This window comes from Mchenga conophoros, linkage group LG7 (genome assembly GCF_057382185.1).
Source record: "Mchenga conophoros isolate Kocher_MC1m ecotype Shallow Benthic linkage group LG7, M_conophoros_male_GT1.1, whole genome shotgun sequence".
In the NCBI taxonomy this organism is placed as follows: Eukaryota; Metazoa; Chordata; class Actinopteri; order Cichliformes; family Cichlidae; genus Mchenga; species Mchenga conophoros.
Window position 1 is genome coordinate 6,152,517 of NC_140532.1, and position 18,804 is coordinate 6,171,320.

The 18,804-nt window shown below is 39.9% G+C and overlaps 1 protein-coding gene across 6 annotated transcripts in view; it reads right to left on the minus strand.

The window, feature by feature from the left end:
- brsk2a (BR serine/threonine kinase 2a) overlaps positions 1-18,804 on the minus strand; it is a 173,533-nt gene that overhangs the window by 56,354 nt on the left and 98,375 nt on the right. For all 6 annotated transcript variants that reach the window (XM_085281736.1, XM_085281735.1, XM_085281737.1 and 3 more), the window contains 2 exons: positions 18,087-18,181; positions 2,290-2,375 (listed from right to left, as the gene is read on the minus strand). In XM_085281736.1, coding sequence (XP_085137862.1) covers positions 2,290-2,375; positions 18,087-18,181 — 181 coding nt within the window. The remainder of the gene's footprint in view (positions 1-2,289; positions 2,376-18,086; positions 18,182-18,804) is intronic.

Here is an 18,804-nt window from a genome sequence, read left to right on the forward strand (position 1 = left end):
CTTCTCTGATTCAGCTCAGCCTAAAATACTGCTGCTAGGCTGCTCAAAGGCACCTCAAAAAGAAATCATATTAATCTGTTTAAGCTATTCTCCACTTATTGCCAGTGAAGTTTAGAAGTGATTTCAAGATCCTCTGATCTTGCTCTGTAAAGTTGTCTGTAAAGCTCTTCTTGACCTGCCTCCTTTTTACATGTCCAACCTCTTACACAGCTACTTGACTTCTTGTTTTCTCCAGTCAGCTGATCACATGCTTCTGACTCTCTGCTACTCTGGATTTTAAATCATAGGAGTGTTAGCAATGTAGAACAGCATTTCCCTCACAGTGAAGTCTGCTCCTTCCACTGAGTATTTTAAAACTAAACCTAAACTTATTAGGAATTTGAGTTTGTCTGATTTACTCATTGTGTCGCCTATGCTTTTTTTCAGCCATGACTGTATATGTTTAGCACCTGCTAGCATACGTTTACTTATTTCTGTTCTCTTTGCCTATTTACTTCTATCAAATATGTGGTACAGCACTTTGGTCAATATAAGTTGGGTTTTTTGGTTTTTACCTTATAAATAAATTAGAGTTTGAGAGCTAGATGGTGGAAACTCAAAGATACATCAAAACTGGTTTTGGAATGAATAAAGCAAGCTAGCGTTAAGCTTCTGGAATAGCTTTCTCAAAGCCCAGACTTCAACTTCATTGAAAATTTATGAACTGTTCTTAGGCAGGTCTGTGCCAGGAAACCAAGCACTTTAAATGAACTCTACCAATTCTATCTACAAGAGTGGTCAAATATCCAGCCAGAATTATGCTACAAGCTTGTTGATGACTACCAAAAACATCTGATTAAGGTGCGATTTGCTAAGGGCCTTTTAACCAAACCTTAGTGGGGGTGTATGCAAATATTTGACCTGTATTTATAATTTTGTCCCCGTGTGGAGGGAATAAATATTTTCTAACTTGTGGACCAAATTCTTGTTTTTTAAAGTCATTAAAAATCTATGCTGTGCAATTATTCCACAACAGCTCAAAGAAATCACTGAAAATGATATTACCATGACACATTCATGCCCATGATAAGTGTATGTAAATTTCTTACAACAACAGTAGATCTTGCACTCCTTGATTGATTGCTTAAGGATTCACAACAACAAACTTAATAAGATCAATACATCTTAGGCTAAAAAAAAAAATTAAAAAAAAAATCATACACTATCTGATTTGTAAGAAATTTTGCATTTCCTAGTTGAGGCTACTTGAAGAATTTCTCTGATATAGTTTGTTTCTTTTACCAAAATTCCTCTCAGGCTCCTTTAAATTCTCCATCACCTCTTGTACACACCCGCAACACCAGTTTAAACAGCTTGTGCCAGCAGAATAATAAGTATTTCAAGCTCTGGGTCTGCAAGCTGCAAACATGCTGTATGTCTATCAATTACTGGCTTTCAGGTGGAGATATCGCACTAAGAATCAGAAACATTAAGAGAAAAATTACATCACTTGTGCAAAGCTCAGAGTGTATTCAAGTCACTTGTGGTGCAAAATGTCTTTTGTGACGCTACTAGTGACCGTCTGTCAGAAGTCATGAAGCAATGTGCACAAAATGTGATTTTAATAATCCAATTATAGGATGAATCATAATATTTTGCAGTTCCTATCATCTTAAAAGATGACATGTACAGCACTGCATGTCCAATCCTATTTGCTTTGTAAGCTAAAAATGAAAACTAATTGAATTTATTTGGCAAACAGTCCACTATAGATCAAGAGGTCTACTATGAACAACTGATGGGGCTGTCACTCACCACTGCTAAAGCAAGCTGATAAATGTATGAGTGTCTGCATGAGTGTGCGTGCAGTGTTTGTGTGTGTATGTGCAGCTGCTGCAGCAGGCTCTTCGTGGCTAATGTTTCTTAATGCCATGGTGTTGCCTCTGATAAGCACGTCATGGTGTTTACATCACGAAGGCTTCCTCGCCCTATTAGCAGTCCCCTAGCGTGCACAACTAAATTAAATGCTTCATGCCAATACTAATGGAGCATCTATCCCTCTAAGGCTGTAGTTGTTGGCCTGCAATCATAATACACCAATCACAACTGCTCTGCAGACCACCACAATGATTTGTGGCATTTTAACAACTGTTCTGGTGTCCAAAACAGCAGCTGACTGTAAGAATATCTCATAGTCACAAAAGTTGCTACACAAATTTCCTTCTTCTTTTATTGTGTTTGCATTACAATTATGATTTTGTATATTTCACACACATCAAATGTGGACCAAAATCAGCTGGTGATACTTACAAGTATTTTTTATTTTCGTAGACATCGTGTAGCTTTAAAACATGTGGGTGTTCTATGAGCTTCAGAATAGCTATTTCTCGCTCCACCTGTAAGAAAGAAAAAGAAGGAAGAAGAAATTAGTAAAAAGAGTTTTGATTACTGCGTCATCAATGTTGCTACATTCCTAAAAAGACTCCACACGAAGAATATAATCGGGCCTATTAAAAAATAAATATTCCCTTCTTTCTCTTTTTTAAACCTTAGTACCAAAGTAGTGTAGTACTTTGTTTTAGGTGCAAAGCACTCAATAACCCTAAAAACATCCCCTGATGAGGCACTGCTGAAAGGGTTTCCACCAGTCTGTAACAGTCGTACAAACCAACTGCAGGCAAAACAGTTCAGCACCTGGAGTCTTCTACTATGAAGTCAAGCTGCTGTAATAGATGCAAATACATCTTTTGGCATAGTCTTTTCAGCATGTGAGCACTAATGGTGCTTTTCCAGATGTCTCAGCCGACAATTCCATAGGCAACCGAATTGTCAGAGTCAATTTTTTTCCAAAAATAGTTTTGAAATATTGCTTGTTGACACAGAACTTCTTTCCAGTTTGCTTCAGTCTGTTTTAAGCTTTGTCTCAAAGTGTTCCAGAGCCAATTTAGTGATTTCCATGACAGAATCACATCTGCTTTTAATGCAGTGTCATCTGAGTGCCCAAAGATCACAAGCATCCAAAAGTGATTTTCAGTATTGGTTCTTTCTGCTGGTTCTTGAAACATCTGATATGTTTTTTATATTGTGAATAAAAATGGGTTTATGCGATTTGTAAATCATTACATTCTTTTCTATTTTACACACACAACTTTTTGGAATAAGTAAACTAAGGAAAGGACCTGACTGTTACTTTCTAGTGAGAGAACGGACAAAGATAAGCTTTGATCAGACTCTGAGCTGGTTAGCTTCCCAGCCAGTAATAACTGCTATCTCATGTTTGCTTCAAAAACAGATGGAAAACAGGTTGCATATGCCTTATCTTACACATTCTCTTCCAAAACAAGCCTTGAAAACACTGTAACATTTCATAATCCATTGGTTTTCCTGACGTGAACACAAGTCTGTTTGTTTCGATAAGAAATGTGAGGAATTCCACATTTGAACACTGTCCACGGACTGGCTCTTACCCACAGTCAACAACACAAAGCATAGGTCAATATGGGTCAAAATGTGCACTCAGGTACATGAACATTGCCCACAAGAGGCTTCTTTACACTCGAGTTATTGACTGTACTGTAAATATAAACACTACTGTGTCCAGAAGAAACAGACAGCTGAGACAACTAAAGTCCCTTTTGTTTAATTTTGTGTACAGAGCTACTAGGTGACATGTACACTGTACAAAGCAAAATTTCACCAAAATCCAGCTGATCACTCTGGATTTGTATCACCATCTCCAGAGGTCTTTGTCAGCATGTACAGCTGCCACTGAAAATCAGCATGCAACCCGCTTCGAGAGAATCCACCACTGCTCTTCAGCACCCTGTCCTCCTGGTCTCCTCTCGGCCATCAGCTCACCCTTCCACAGTTCTTGCCCATCTTCCCTTCCACCTTCAGCATCTAACTTTGACTGACAAGGATGAAGATGAAAGAACAGCGCGAGTTAAAGGCTCCTCTCTCAATCTCATCAAAATCAATTTCACTATGTCATTTGACTGTGACAGCCTTCACATTGCTTTAATGTCCTACTCAGCGTGGCTTGGCTTTATGAACACTCGTGTGGAATGAAGTCAAAACTGTGATCTGCCAGCTAACTATGTTCTCATTAAATTCTCCAAAGCTCTTTGTTCAATAAGTAATATGCACAGATCTCCAAGTCTTATTGACTTATATACTCACAATGCTTTAATTTCAAAACAGGTTTTGTTGGTGGTCTCTGCTCAGTCTGTGATTGTGGTATACCTTTACACACAATTCATATTTTTCAGGCAAATAACTTTGTATCTGGCAAAAACACAATTAAAAAAACTGCTTAAATACATTCAGTCTCTCCAAAGAAAATGCGGTGCAGCGTTTTATTATTCAAGCTGGGCCTAACAAAAAAAAAAAAAAAAAAAAAACCCACAAGAGAATAAAAAGCTATATAAAATATATTAGAAAAACTAGGCACATGTCTGAGTCTGAAAAGGGTATAAAGGGATAATTACCACTGGTATGAAGAAGCAGCATGAGAAAAAGCTAGGCTAATCAGGGTTAATCCAGACACTAATGAGTGCTATCAGCAGCACGACACTATGCCACTTTCTCACCTGAGGCTAAGGTGCGTTGTTAAGAATGAGCCCATGGTGGCTAGCTCGCTAGCTGGCAGTAGGCTCCCTGCAAGGAGACTAATGCTAACCAGGACTCGAGATGAGCTGTCGAAATCCTACAGGGCCGACATCCTAAGCTTCTTTTAACACCTCCTTTTAGTTAATTGAAAAAAAGAGAAATGAGGCTTAATGTGAAGACTTAACTGAACAACAGTCTGCTTATTGCAAGATTTGGTGTTGATTAACCTACTATTATAAATCTGTGAAGCAACCTTTGCTCTTTCTAGTAATGCCTTTTTTCTTTAAGTATCCTACAGTTATCAAAAGGTGACTGGAAAAATACAGTTATTCCTCATTTGCTTTCTTCTGGAAAAGGGGTCACACAGTATGTGTTCTGTTCATGCAGTGGATTCATGCATACCTAATGCATGAAACACATACAAAGGAGGAACACCAACGGTTTCTGCATTTATCCACACAGCCACTAACTGCCCACTCACTCAAATACACACACTCTGTAACTTCATGCTAGTAATAAACAATACCAGGTGGCCATTCCCCATCTTGGCCCGGCTCCTGTGCATGCCACAGTCTCTCATTAAATTTCACATCTGTGAGTGTGGACAATTCTCTCCAGTTGCCATTTCTCCATGGGACTTCATTAGGCCTTTATTAGCAGGCACTTGGACATTGTTCACCAAGATGCACACATGCACCTAAACAGAGGTTAGATGAAGACACTCTTTTTATCTTGTCTTGTGTTCTTTTTTTGTTTGGCAGTTCAAATTACAGCAATTTCTGGTCAATTTCTCGATAACAAAACGGGTCTGCAAGGCAGGAAAAAAGACGCCTCACCAGAAAAAAGGGGTCGAATGTAAAGCAGTGTGGTTATTGTTGTGAAGTGGACATCATTAGCAGAAGACATCAGAACAGGAGCTTGTTAGTGAAAGAGCTGATTGGCACACTTCGACCCACAGGCTTTCCCATCAGTGTCACATCCTGCCACAATAGATGAATCAATAGGAAGGAACAGCAACAGTGATTTTTTTTTTTAAAGATGTTAACTAAGACAACTGCAACTACAGTTAAGCTGTAATAAAAAAGCAAGCTGTATGCTGAAAGAAAAAGGCTCATGGTCCTAATGGTCTTGATGCTGTTCGGTCTAAAAAGTACAGCTTATATGATTTATTACCTTTACTACAATTTGCAAGCAAAATGTAGATGCTGCAATAGAATAATACGCATATGTGAGGGAGAAAGGCTGAGAAGGCTGTAGCTACTTGGAAAAATAAGACAAAAGGAGTAAGTGGTGTCACTCCAAATTCAGAGGATGGCAGCCAGTTTAGCATAGTTCCATCAGCTTGCTATTGATTTGTTAAATTACAGCCCTGGATCTAAATGACCGAATGGATGAGCAAACAAATGAGTGGCAACATCAATAGTTTTATCACCATGGCCAGTGATAGAGGCCAGGGGATTACAGGCATGCAGACAACAACAAAGACGCAAAGAAATTAGATTCATGTCGCATGTGACAGAATGACCAAACACAGAAGCCAGCCCAAAATCTCAAAGGGTGAAATACTGGATCACAGGCTCTGTCATCTCTCACTCTCCACTTATTGCACCTCACACCATTTTTCCAGCCGGCCTCTCTCACCCCACAGAAGGAAAACACAGACATTTCTGTCACCTCCCCAGGCAAGTGAGTGAATGGCCCCTTGATACTGAGATCTAAGGATCAAAGTCAGCAGGGCAGCCATGTGTGTCAGATAAAAAAAAAAAAAGGGTGGCTATGCTAACAGTGAGGCCGTAGTGCGTGCAAAAGCTGCTGGGTGGATTAAAAAAACAAAACAAAGGAGAGACAGGGGAGGGTGTGTGGATGTGGAAGGGATAAAGGAAAAGCCATGTAATTCTCTCCAACGGAGAACAGCAAAAGAAAAGTGTTATGAAATGGGGGGAGGAGCAGTGGTGCCAGCTTGAGCCATCTTCCCTGCACGTCACCACCCCATCTCCTGGGTCTTTTATTGTTAATTAACACAACATGGGGAAAGGACAACCTGTTTAACATTGCCATGCACCAAGCAGAGTGTGAATGATAACACAAGGCAGCAACGTAACGAGTTACAATCATCAAAAGACGCGAGAGACCTCTCCACTTTAATAGCTTTACTTTGCAAAACAAACCAAATATCGACATTAACTGACAACAAGGATTTTTTTTTTTATGTTTCCATATTTCTCAGCGTTTTGAAAGATGTGTAAAATATAGGATTATGATGGCATGAGTCATGGTTTAACATTAATCTATTATATTGTTTTCTAACAGCTTTGTGCCAGAGATCGTTATCTTTACAGCATAACGTCTTTTTCCCCCCGAATATGTATTTTCATACAGCTCAGCTTTATAATTCAAAGATTACTTTTTTTAAACAAAGCAGTTTTTACTCTTAATCTACCAGTCTTCAACATTATACAAGTAGATATCATGTTTCACTCTACATTATGACATTTATATATATAGTTACTATTTTAGGGTAATGATAGAATGAACAGTTAACATATGGGGAAAATAGGCGTAAGATCTGGATGGGGTAACGGCTGTAGAGAAGGAGACCTGGTCTAACTGTTAGGGAGCAGAAGGGGAGGAGACAACACAGCTTGGCTACTGGCTCACAGACAAAACCAGTCAGCTTGTCAGCATTCATACTTGTGACATGTGGATACATTACTCTATGCTGCACACACACTGTACACATACACTCCACTGATCATGGCAAGCCAAGAGCCACCTCCATCCATCCATATGTCGGTCAGTGAGCCAGTAGGGCAGAATAAGGGACAGGAGGTAGCCAAGCTGGTGTGCATGCAAGCATGTGTGTGTGTGTGTGTGTGTGTCTGTGTTCTTGCACATGCATGTTAGTTGGAAGGAGTTGATTCGCTGAAGACTGCTGCATGTCAGTCTTGGTAACCAGCATATAAGGACATCTGTTTCAAGGACAAACACAAACTATCTACAAGCTACAACATCGCAGAGGGCATCAGTCTGTAATGTGTCCCAAATCTACTTCTTGTGCAGGGAATAATCACTAACTTTGAGATGATATTAATGTGTGCTTCTGGGGGAACCTGCTTATCCAAAATTGGTTTGGAAATTTACAAAGACAGGCTCGGGGCAGTGGATTTAACAGTGTTTGTTGAGGTGAGGCGTGTGCGCATTAGGTAGCTGCGTTATCTCTCACAGCTGAGCTGGTCGCACTGGGAGCAAAACAAACACAAAATAAAATCATTTATTTGTATGATCCCATTTCAGTGAAATGTTTTTGAACTGAAAAAAGTAATCTCTCTCTACTTTCATCTTTTTCTGTTTATCACTTCTCCGTCCTTGTGGACCACACAAATACACAAATGTAAAATACACTGATACATACGCAGTCAGTCAGTGCAGCAGGTTTTTCTCTGATAATCACTTTATCAGTCATCCTTTGTGAAGCGGAGGTAAATTCCCTACACGGGGGAGTTTGATCAATGCCAGAGACATGTAAATCGATCTGGACATAGTCTCTGCTAGCTGGCTAGTCCTTATCCTTTATCCATCTTCCAACCTTTGAAATTGTGCTCATTACCCCTTCCCACCCAAGACCAATTCTGGTATCACTCCTCCTCTTCATCTTCTTCTGCTGGCCCTCATTTATTCTCAGTTTCTCTCATTCTATCTCTCTAATCATGTCTGTGATGTGTTCCTGTGCTGTTGACAGATTCATCAGGCTGGCACTTAGACCAGTGGCAGGCCATATCATTTCACCCTAACAGACATGTCCCTGGATAACCTTGGTCCTAATAATGTCTAATAGCAGAGGTGCTTTAGACCCTGCGGACACTGGGTCTAATCGTGAAAACCTCTTCAAATCCACTGCATGAGCTTATGGATGCGCTTGAAGGACACATGCTAAAGAGTCGCAGAGACGACGTGTGATTGCTTATGTGAATGACTATGCATGTTTTTTCTGCGAAAGCCACATGCAGAACGAGCAATTTAACAGTGACAGGCAGGCAGTGGATCGCTTTGGCAGCAAAGTTTTTTTGTTTTGGTTTTTTTTTGGTTATTGTCAATTCATTCGTTTATGTCACTCACTAATTTCACAAGACGGGACTGGTACAGTATCACTTACACTAGGGTAAAGCTAATAACTTACTGTTGTCTATATTTGAGGCTAATAAAATAGTTGCTGCTGCTGTTCAGGAAAGTGGATTATCTAACTATTCTGACAAATTTGCATTAAATGCCTTATTTACATTAAATTCTTGTAATTCTTTTTAGAAGAAAAAGCTGCACACGCAAACGTTAATGTTTAGTTTTGCCACTAGTAAGCTAGTGGTCATTCTGGTTTGCACTGGTTTGTAAAGTGATGTGCAAAAACAACAACTTACAGAAAGTAGGTAATGAAAAATTGACAGGGATAATTTGGTGCGGTAATTCAGGCAGACATAGGTGATGAGCTGATGTGATTTACTTACCAACTAATTAACTTCACATATGAATACGTGACTTATTTACTGACACAAACTGCAGACAGACAGAGAAGTCAATAAGTAAGAGTGGTCAGCTGAAACAACTTAAATTAGCTCAAAACTTTGGAAATAAGTTCAGAATGAATCTCACATTGTAATGAGGGAGTTGTTTTAGCATTCACACTTGTTAATTAGGCGATACAGTGAGTATTAGACATATTTAAAGAAACACAACGGGCGCAAGTTCTCTGTTAGTACTGCGCATTATTACCACTTCATTATATAAATGGCATATGCAATAATATAGTGTCCAAACTAATTTACAGTACACGCCTGCACTTATGCCTTGTAGTCATGTATAGTATGTGACTGAGAAAAGGATGGAGGAAAGAACGTCCTTGAGAGAGTGTTCGCACAACGGGGTCATTAGCTAACAATCCCCCTCAGAAATGTAGATGCAGGAGCTGATGAAGTTAAAACTGTTCTGCTTTTGATGTTCGACACACTGACCAGTCATTAACATATTTGGAGCAAATGTACGTGTTTATTTGCAACAGCTAAACGTGAATAAAAGCGAGTAAATATATGCAAATTAGCCTGGAAGATACTTTACCAATTGATGTCCTCACTTCAGTGGTCAAAAAACAAAACTGGCACGCGCGCGCGCGCGCGCATACACACACACACACACGCTGAATTATATAAACAACACTAAATGGGAATCGTGCTAATGTTTGCTCTTTTCTAAATTTCCACCATGCTGTACAAATAGTAGTGAATTTATTCACAATAATGAAGACAACTGCATCGTGCTGGAGGTTGATATCTTGCAGTAAGCCCAATCACAGGCCATTGGGCTATGGGCCAAAAGCATATTTATATAGGGAACACGTTGAGAATTCTATGCAGCACATTGGACGTAAAATATGAAAGTAAAGATAAAGGTTGGAGTATTTTCCTCTAAAAGGAACACGATGTACCTACTTAAACAGGTGGATAAAGGATTCTACCAACATTCAGTGGTTGAAAAGGAAGACAAATTCACGCTCGACAGGGAGAAAAGCATAAATAAATAGCCATGAAAAGCTATCTGAACTGTGGAGGGGAACTCAGCTGATCTCTTCAATGAAATCATCTCCCTACTTAAGGGGGAAAGAATATGCCCTTTGCTCACAAAGTAAAAGAAAAAAGAAAAAGAAAAAAAAAACTAAAGCAACAACAAATAAAAACGCAAATAAAGCTTTCTCATCTATCTGACAACACAGCAGCTGTTGCCTTTGAAGAGGGGAAACAAATGCCATCGATTCAGACGTCTGTCTGTCTCCTGTCGAGCTCAATGGGGGATCCTGCTGTATCTTCTGTTCTGCTATCCTGCATTTCATTATTTCGAGTCTGCACTCCATCTCTGTTTTATCAGGATAAGGCATATGAAAGGTAAAATCACTCAAACAACACTGCATGTGTTTGATGAGCTTTGTCGCCACAGTGAGCAGCAGCAAAGCAGCAGTCAAGAGCCGCACAGTTTTACGTGCCGGATGCTTAATATTCCAAGTACCAGTCAGAAGTGTGTAAACCTCAGTGTCTGGTGTCTTCAGTCAGTGATATTGACCCATGAGTTATACAGTCGCACAAGTAAGGCTAAAACTTTCTTTCAACTTCAAAACCAGTCTTCGGGCACTGGAGGCAAAATCTATTCTCCATTTCATCAGAGCCTCTTTGCCACTCAGTACAGACTGTGAAAAAACTGATTTGGATGATTAGAAAGCAATTGGAGTGTCCTTCATCGTGACTGATAGCGGGCAAAGAACAAGGCCGAATATGGGGAAAAAATACTCTTCTTTAGGTCCCTACAGGATGCTGTGAGGAAACTGGGAGACCAAAAAAAAAAAAGAAAAAAAGAAAGAAAAAAAAAAAAAAAGAAACGGGGCACTTTTCTCATATTTTTGATAAGAACTTTAGAATCAAGCTGTTCTCACAACAGCTCAGCCAGGTTGAGATCTGGTGACTGCTTCATTAAAAAGCCAGCTGACCACTTCTTCTCTTATATTTCTTGCACAGTTTGGAGCTTCGGGTCACTGCCCTGTTGATAGAGAAAAATGTCTCCAGTCAAGCTGTGCCCATAGCGTATGGCATGTAGCAAAATGGAGCAATCTTTTATCCTGTAAAATCCTCCAATTTATCAGTACCATCATATTTCTTCCACATGCTTGACAGATGTCATGCACTCCTATAAAATCGTTTATTTGCTTTATGTCTCAAAAATATTTAATGCAAAGATCTCAAACCTGTGTCTGTGAGAGTTTCTGTCCAAAGTCTTTGTTGTTTTTAACTTTGGACAGCCCTAGATCCAGCTTTTCTTTGAAACTCTGCTTGGTGGCTTCTTCAATACTGCAAGCTGAGGACCTGTGAGGCATCTATTTTTCAAACACAGACACTGATGCTTGTATAATCCATGCTCGATAGGGCCACAGGATCCCCCACTTTTCTTTCTATTTTGGACAGAGCCACTTTGTGTTGCTCTGTGATGGTAAAAGTACTCCCAGTTGTACGAAATCTTCACTGTTGCAGTCCAATTCAGAAGAATTTTTCTTTCCAACATTTACAACGTGTCCAGTAGCATGCATATGCATGTCATGCAAGCACCCAACCTAAGCATACTCTATATCAACAGCAGAATTGAGCGGAAGCACAGCTGAGAAACAAAGTTGGTAATTCTATGGTCTTTCTGTGCAGTCAACCTGTTAAAATCAAACCAAGTTAAGTCCTAGTTTCTGGCTCAGCACCAGACAAAGCCGATGGATCAACACGGCAAGGCACAATATATGAAACCCATTTATTTTAAAGGGTGTCTGTGCACACTCAGAGGCACGGACATGCACACGAACAGATAAACACACATTAAGTTAAAGAGGATGTGTGTAGGTTGGAGGCATTTCTATATCCAACTCACTTGCGGCAATACAGAGATGGGAGAGAAGGGACAATCTATAATCATTAGGAGGGAAAAGAAGAGATGGCAGAGAAAGAAAGCTACAGTGCTGTCACAGAGGTGTCGGGATAACAAGATTAGAACTTGTGTGATTCATCTGTGGCCATGGCATTCTGCTCCTCACCCGCCCACCACAATCTCTGTCGGTTGGTGTGCTGAACCTTGATTCCTTGTCTTTCTGTGACTGTTTTATTTGAAATTATTATTTTACAATCTGCGCATTTAAAACTCAGATACTATAGTGTCATATAGACAGTCTAAAAGGAGTTTTTCTTTCATTTCAGGGCATCTGTATTATGTACTAAGACATGTAGACTTCACAAATTATACTAGATATGTTCATTTGTGAAAATCCACATAATCAAACAGCCCTGATCTTGTTAATTAACTCTAAATATTTCTGCCTTTATTCGCACCAAAGCTGTGGCATTGTCGTGCTGTTCTCGGCTTATAGTCCTCAGTGCAGTGTTTCAAATATTTGCTTAAGGGGGCAATTATACTGCACACTGCTGCATCTCCAAACTACTTTTCAATTTCTTGGGTGCACATTTCACATTTAAACTGAGCTGACTTACATCAAGGACAGAGTTAGAAAACCACCTTACTGACCTTATGGTCTTTAAAAGCTATCAAAATGAGCATGGCTATGTAGCAATGTCTACCTCATAAGACATCCATGTAAAATGTTCCAACTTCATATTCACCACCCTCTCTAACCCTCCCCCGACCCACTCACACTCTTCCCTCCCTATCTTCCTTCATCCTGCACTTCATCCCTCCTCTCCCTCTCTTCCTTTCGCTCTCTGAGCTTGGGGACAGTAGAGTGACTTTGAAGTTGTGCTGCTTCAGGAGGAGAGAGGGAGTCACTCTGGCTAATTAGTTGTCCTTATCCCAACAGCAGCAGCAGCCACCAGCTCGCTGGCTCAGAGGAAGAAAACAGAGCAGGCATCAACAGCAACTACCAACTGCTGCATGTTAAAGATACCCTGATCCCTCTGCTAACGGCTAGTAACAATAATACTCACCCTAAGACTGAACTGCAGATTTATCGGAGTTGCTTTTTTCATATACAGTATAATGACAGGCAGTATGGTAGAAATATGTTACAGCGAATCCTCTTTTTTTCAGGGAAAACTTCAAAATCATTATGTGATTACATGAAATCACATAATGTCTCTAATGTTATGGTAGTTTCATTTTAATCTAGAGAGACAGAATATCAACTAAAATCCAGAAAAAAGACACTTTATGCAAAAGCTATAAATTAATTTACATGTCATTGAAATACAGTATTTGATCCCCAAGCAAAACACAACCAAGACTAATTGGTCACCAGATTTTCACACATCTCAGGAAGGATGTTGGCCCACTCCTCTTTACAGAAACTCTCTAAATACTTTAGGTTTCTTGGCGGCCCCTTGGCAACTTGAAGCTTTAGCTCCCTGCACAGATTTCCTGTAGAGTTGAGGTCTGGAGACTAGCTAGGCCATTCAATGACCTTAATGTGCTTCTTCTTTAACCACTTCTTTGTTGCCTAGACAGTTTTTTTCTGGCTCTTTTTTTTATGCCTGACACTTCTGTCCTCCATTTGTCTGGAAAAACACTGTCTGCACTGATGAATCTGCTGCAAGACTTAGATCTATGCTTTCGTGCTGTTTACAACAAATTTCAACCCAACCACCCAACAGCATAAAAACACCATGATACAAGGAAAGATCCAACTTTCCTTGTATCAACAGCTCAGGATGCTGCTGGAGGTATAATGCTGTAATTCTTACCACATTTAGGCCAATTTGAACCAATTTGAACACCACAGCTTATCTCAGTATTGTTACTGACCATGTCAATCCCCTCATGACAACAGTGCACCTATTTACTTCCAGAAGGATTACCCACCATGTCACAAAGCTCATCTCAAAATGATTTCTTGAACATGACAATAGGTTCACTGTTCTGAAATGACCTCAACAGTCAAACCAGTGCAGCATCTTGTGGTGGAAGGGGTAATTCCCATCATGGATATGCACCCAACACGTCATGTCAATATGGATCATGTTGAATCTATGCCATGTAGAATTAAGGCAGGGTGTGTGTGCGGTAGGGATATGGTTGAAATGGAAGCTGGATTTGTACTCTTACGCTGGAAGTGAACACAAAGGGCCATGCCATATGTGGGAATGTCACAGTTAATAGATCAAGAAGAAAACAGGAACTTCTGACAAGAAATGCACAGAGATGTGGTGTCCGGACAAAGACATCTGTGTTATATTTTCCCAGCAGGGTTTCTCCCAACATGTCCATCTCTCTTCTTACTACAGTTCCCTTTTGCTTTCTCTCAACCTCATGGCCTGATCTCATAGAGACATGTCCAAAGTAGAGGGAGGTAGAGAGAGAACTGACTGAGATTCAGAAACATCAACTATTCCCTTGAGATACCCACAAGCACTCAGATTCATGCACAAAATGTTGGTTCTCTCTTAGTATCGGTTTGCCTTACTTCATTCAGTTTGGCCTCAGTGCGAATGACTGCTGACATACTGTCATATGTGCACGTACTGTGTATTCTCTCTCTGTCTTTTTCTCTCTCATTCCAAACATGACAGGCAACCACTTCCCGCTGACGGAGACTCTTATTATTATTCAAGTAACTCCATTGTTAGCTTTTCTGCTTAGAAGTGAAAAAACATTGGGTCGCACTTGCTCTTTGAAGTAGTCAAGGCTCATTCCCTGGTTACAAACTGACATAAAGTTCATAGACGCATGCATTAACCAAGACAATTCAATGTCTTTCTGGTCCTTAGTGTCACAGTCTGTAGGGTTATGGAATAAAGAGTTCAGCATTAGTTATATAAAGTTCAACACACTGAGAGTGTAGAAAAGACCTCTCTGCCAGATACTCCGAGACAATTAATTCAACCCATCTCCTCATCTCCACAGACCCCTGACTCCCAAGGCCAGTCATAAGAAGGACAGACGGAGAGGGATGACATAGGTCGTGGAGGATGTGCACATGCTCATACTAAAGAACATGCAGATGTTGCTATGGCACATGTGCACACATTCCTCTGCACATTTGTGTGTGGCCTATATTTGTCTATGAGTGTATGCATGCATACAAAGTATATCTGTCATCAGGAGTGTTGCAAATACATATGCACACACACACAGACGCACACACAAACACACACCTGTCTGGGCGAGTCAGACTCTCCCCTAATGGCACCACGGGGACCCAAGACATTAGCATATTAAAAGGTGACATTTCACAGCCTGAGCTATGCAGGAAGCTACAGCCCGATCATTCTGACAGTCTGACAGCCAAATATGCAGTCCGAAGAGCAGACACATGAGAGTATGGGTTGCGACACAATGGGAATATGGGAAAACCTCGACTAGATTTGAGCTGGAAAACACCTGTCCAGTCATAGTAGGAAGCCCCAAAACATGAGAATGAATTTGTAATCTAATTTGTGAGATCAGTGTTAGGTGTAATTTGTGGTCCCGCAAATGTGTCCATCTGTGTATTCATTACTATTTGGACAGCAAACAGAGAGAGGTTTTCACCCACAGCGAGCGTGCTGCTGTGTAGTCACCCAATATCCCACCTATGGGGTTACTTATGTGCTGATCAAATGCTGATTGGATGATGATGATAGCTCACGCACTGGTTGTACCACGTTTTTTTTGACACCGCCGCCATCAGACAACAAGATAAGATAACTCTTTATTGTCATTGCACAGTCATACATAGTACAATAGTACAATGAAATTGGAAAACTGTCCTACGTCGGCACTACATGTAACACAACACGACACGATACGACACATCACAACACAACACAAACAACACAACACAGTATAATAACTTAGTAATAAAAAAGAAGAATAAGTGTATTTGTCTTGCTCACTGTTATTATTGCACATTAATTATTATTGCACCTTGTTATAAATATAAATACTATTATTATTACTGTTTTTACTGTTGTTAACCCCCCCCCAAAAAAAGTCCAGGTAGGTAGCCAGTCAGGTCAGCTATTTGCATTGATCAGGGCTATTGCCCTGTTGTAAAAGCTGTCCTTGAGTCTATTTGTTCGGGACCTCACCAGCCTGAACCTCCTGCCAAACAAACACTCTCTCCAGGTCGACGAGGAGTCCATAACTGCTACCAGACTGCCTTCAACTATACCTCCTCAAGCATTAAAATAAGCATAATGTGTTCCAAAACTAGCAGGAAATTTGTAACTTGTAACATGTAAGTTTGGTAATGAGTCATGCCATTAGATTTCCAGACTGTGAGAACGGCTGAGTTGTACTTGAGTTACATCCCATATGGAAAAGATATATATAAATCTTATAAAGTTTGTATCTGTCTTGTGTGAAACTTGTATGAAAAGCAGATAAGAGTGAAAACTGATATAAGATCCCTTGAAAAATTATATAAATAAAACTTGTATGTTTTGGATACTTACTAAAACAATATATGAAAGTAATGAGAAAGTGGCCACTTTCATGAGTAAATCATAGAAGTTTTTACTATTGCTTTTCCATATGGGATGGCTCTGACAAAGCAACAGCACACAATCTCACACACCATTTCCATGTAAACAGTGTTACAGGTTAGCAACAACAGGCACAGGTAGACACAAACACACTGACATTTTAGCATGTGATCCAAAAATACTGACTTGCAGCATGAGTGGAAAAAACCTAGAATCTCTTTTTATACATGTAGAATAATGCTGATAAATTTGAATTTTTGTAGATACATATTCTCCCCGACGTAATTCAGTTCTCACTGGCACATACACTACACCTGCTGTTACACACACACACACACACACACACACACACACACACACTGCTGAGACAAGACTGACAATGGCTGAGGTTAGTAATTGGCTCTGAATTGCAGCTTCAGCAAAAGACTCGGTCCTGTTGGAAACCTGTCAGTATTTGGCATCTGTTACCCTCATTTTCCTTTGCAGGACAGCAAGATGTCACCTAGCTCACCGACATGTGTTACAATAGTTCCTCTACTTCTGCTACAATACGTCTGTCAGAGCTGAAGCTCTCACAGAAATGACCTGCCTGTCTTTCATGAGAACATTAAGACTGCATGTTGAATGGGATAAGAGGCAGAACAGAGAGAGACTTCAAGAGCAAATCAGCAGCAAGCAAAGAGCAAAACAGACTCTAACACAGCAAGAAGCTAATAAATACAGACCGTTTATCAAATAACAATATCCAAGGACAGAGAATTTTTCATCTGTAGTTGAATAATGATGCCACGTGAAGCGATCCAAAACTGAGGGATTTTCCATTTTCAGATAACCTTTACTGTGAGCAGACCCATTCTCCTCCTGCTTTCCAGCTCATAAGCCAACAATTACAGCAAGCACTTGTCTCTGCGTGTATCCTATAACTACCATTTTCAGGTTGTAGTGTCTCTGAGTTGCCCTCGCTCTTCTTCTTCTCTTTAGTTTCTTTACAACTATTCCATCAAAACAAGGGACAATGTTGCACTGAATGGAACTTCCCAGCAGGAGTCCTATGATGCAATGACAAAAAAAAGAAAAAAAAAAATTCTATCCTACTGTATGCCTTAAAAAGAAACAATGCAGACTTACTAGTAAAAGCATACTAATTATAGTCACAGAAAGCCGCTTTGCTGTTGTGCATTAGAAGCTCTGACTCTTGCTTGATGGGGGAGCTAAGCAGCTGACTCTTTGAGTCTGAAATGCGTCACTACCTCAGCATGTGATTCCACTCTGTGATATAAACTGCTAATATTTAAGAATTTTTGCAAGATCAGCTGTTGATTTTTTTTGAAACCTTGGTTCTGCTGAGGAAGTCCACTAGCTTAGTATACTATCCATCCATCAACTGTGGGAACATGACAAATAATAAAGTTTACGGTAAGATAGTAAGGCAAAAACAATACAGAAAACGAAATTATTTTTTCATTTGCACTAACCATCCTCATCAGAAAGTCCGAAGACTAAGAGCCGCAAACATACCTTCATTAGTACTGACTCGCTGAGTTTCTCACGGTTCACAATCTTAATGGCGACTTTCTGGCATGTTACACAGTGGACTCCAAGTTTGACCAACCCTGGAAAAAAAGGAAATACACATTTCATTAGGTCAGACACTCTGCTGAATATGAATTTCCACTGAAAACATTAGGAAAAGTCCTAAAATGGGCTGTGATTCTTAAAAAACACACTTAAAAAAAATTCTCTTGTCAAGTGCATTGACAAGAATAATATAAAGCAGCTAAGGACCAAATGTTGCTAATGCTTGTAATGACTTGTGAAGTGTACACAGAGCCTTAAATTAACTGCCCTCTGGGGTTTATTTGAGTCATAAAGGCAGTAAGTGAGCAGGCCATTTGCTCTATTGATTCCGATAATGTATTAAACCACTGTAATGCAGTAATGTTAATTCATCTAAAATGGTACAAACAATAGGATTATAAAAAAAAGAATTACAGGATAAAAAACTAATTATCAACCAGCATCCAAAATGACATGAATGAAGAAAAACTGCACAGAGCTGTAGTGAGAAACTGAAAGTAGAGTGGCATATTTCAAAAACACAGCAGAAAACATTACCATTTTCTTCACAAGACAAACACATTGATTCATGGGTAGAAATCTGGGTGTGCCAGTCAGTTGTATAGGGACTCCCACACGAAGACTCTGTCAAAACTCATATAATTCCTGTGATTTCTCA